General features: G+C 35.7%; 2 protein-coding genes across 2 annotated transcripts in view; one reads left to right on the forward strand and one right to left on the reverse strand.

Annotated features, from left to right (window-relative positions):
* The window catches only part of Smim18 (small integral membrane protein 18), a 7,688-nt gene extending 6,888 nt beyond the window's left edge, over positions 1-800 (forward strand). Inside the window, exon 2 of the mRNA XM_004633292.2 lies at positions 346-800. Within this exon, the coding sequence (XP_004633349.1) occupies positions 383-670 (288 nt within the window). The 5' untranslated portion in view covers positions 346-382 and the 3' untranslated portion in view covers positions 671-800. The remainder of the gene's footprint in view (positions 1-345) is intronic.
* The window catches only part of Gtf2e2 (general transcription factor IIE subunit 2), a 103,440-nt gene that overhangs the window by 70,560 nt on the left and 31,834 nt on the right, over positions 1-1,046 (reverse strand). The window lies entirely within an intron of this gene.

Consider the following 1,046-nt stretch of genomic DNA (forward strand, 5'->3'; position numbering starts at 1 on the left):
AAAAAAAAAAAAAAACCACAACTTTCAAACGCTAAGACTTCTTAGAAAAAATAGTTCATCATCCACTGCTTCAGTCGTTTTAAATTCAGACTCCCATTTTCCCTTACATTAGCAGTTAACTTTTGTACACAGATCTTAAACACAAATATTCCTTTAATAAATGATATACATAAAAATGATTTAATACTTGGGATGTACAAAAATCACAAATTCTATCACTAATTCTGCTAGACAATAAGGAAAACTCACATGGCCTATATAAATTATCAAGAACACTTAGGACTGAGTCTGGGATAGACAAACGTGTAGTTTGATTACATGCATTCACTTTTTATCTTTTTACAGATTCAAGAGAGCAACACAAGAAGTGGCATCTCTCAGAATGGCTTCCAGCCACTGGAATGAAACCACTACCTCTGTTTATCAGTACCTTGGTTTTCAAGTACAAAAAATTTACCCTTTCCATGATAACTGGAACACTGCCTGCTTTGTCATCCTACTTCTATTTATATTTACAGTGGTATCATTGGTGGTACTAGCTTTTCTGTATGAAGTGCTCGACTGCTGCTGCTGTGCAAAAAACAAAACTGTGAAAGACTTGAAAAGTGAACCTAACCCTCTTAGAAGTATGATGGACAACATCAGAAAACGTGATACTGAAGTGGTCTAGCTCTCCACAACAAGAACAAAACCTTTAAAAGCAGACTTCAGCCTCTTCTGAAATAAAAAAAATTTTCTGAGGCCAACTCTTACAACAAAAGTGATTCTGACTCTGAAAGATTAAAACATTTTCAGTGGAAGAAAACATAAGTGAAATATGCACTTTGTGTGGGTATATGTGGGTACCTTACATTAAATATATAGTAAAACTTCATAAATGTGAATTTACCAATATCTTTAATATGACACTTCAAAAGCTCAATAAAATTACTAGTGCTCAACATTTAGCAGCAAGGGCTGGAGAGATGGCTCAGTGGTCTAAAGCACCTACTTGGAACAAGCTTGGCAAAGCACAGGGACTGCGGTTCGATCCCCCAGCACCACAT

Source organism: Octodon degus, unplaced genomic scaffold (genome assembly GCF_000260255.1).
Source record: "Octodon degus isolate 3935 unplaced genomic scaffold, OctDeg1.0 scaffold00053, whole genome shotgun sequence".
Taxonomy (NCBI): domain Eukaryota; kingdom Metazoa; phylum Chordata; class Mammalia; order Rodentia; family Octodontidae; genus Octodon; species Octodon degus.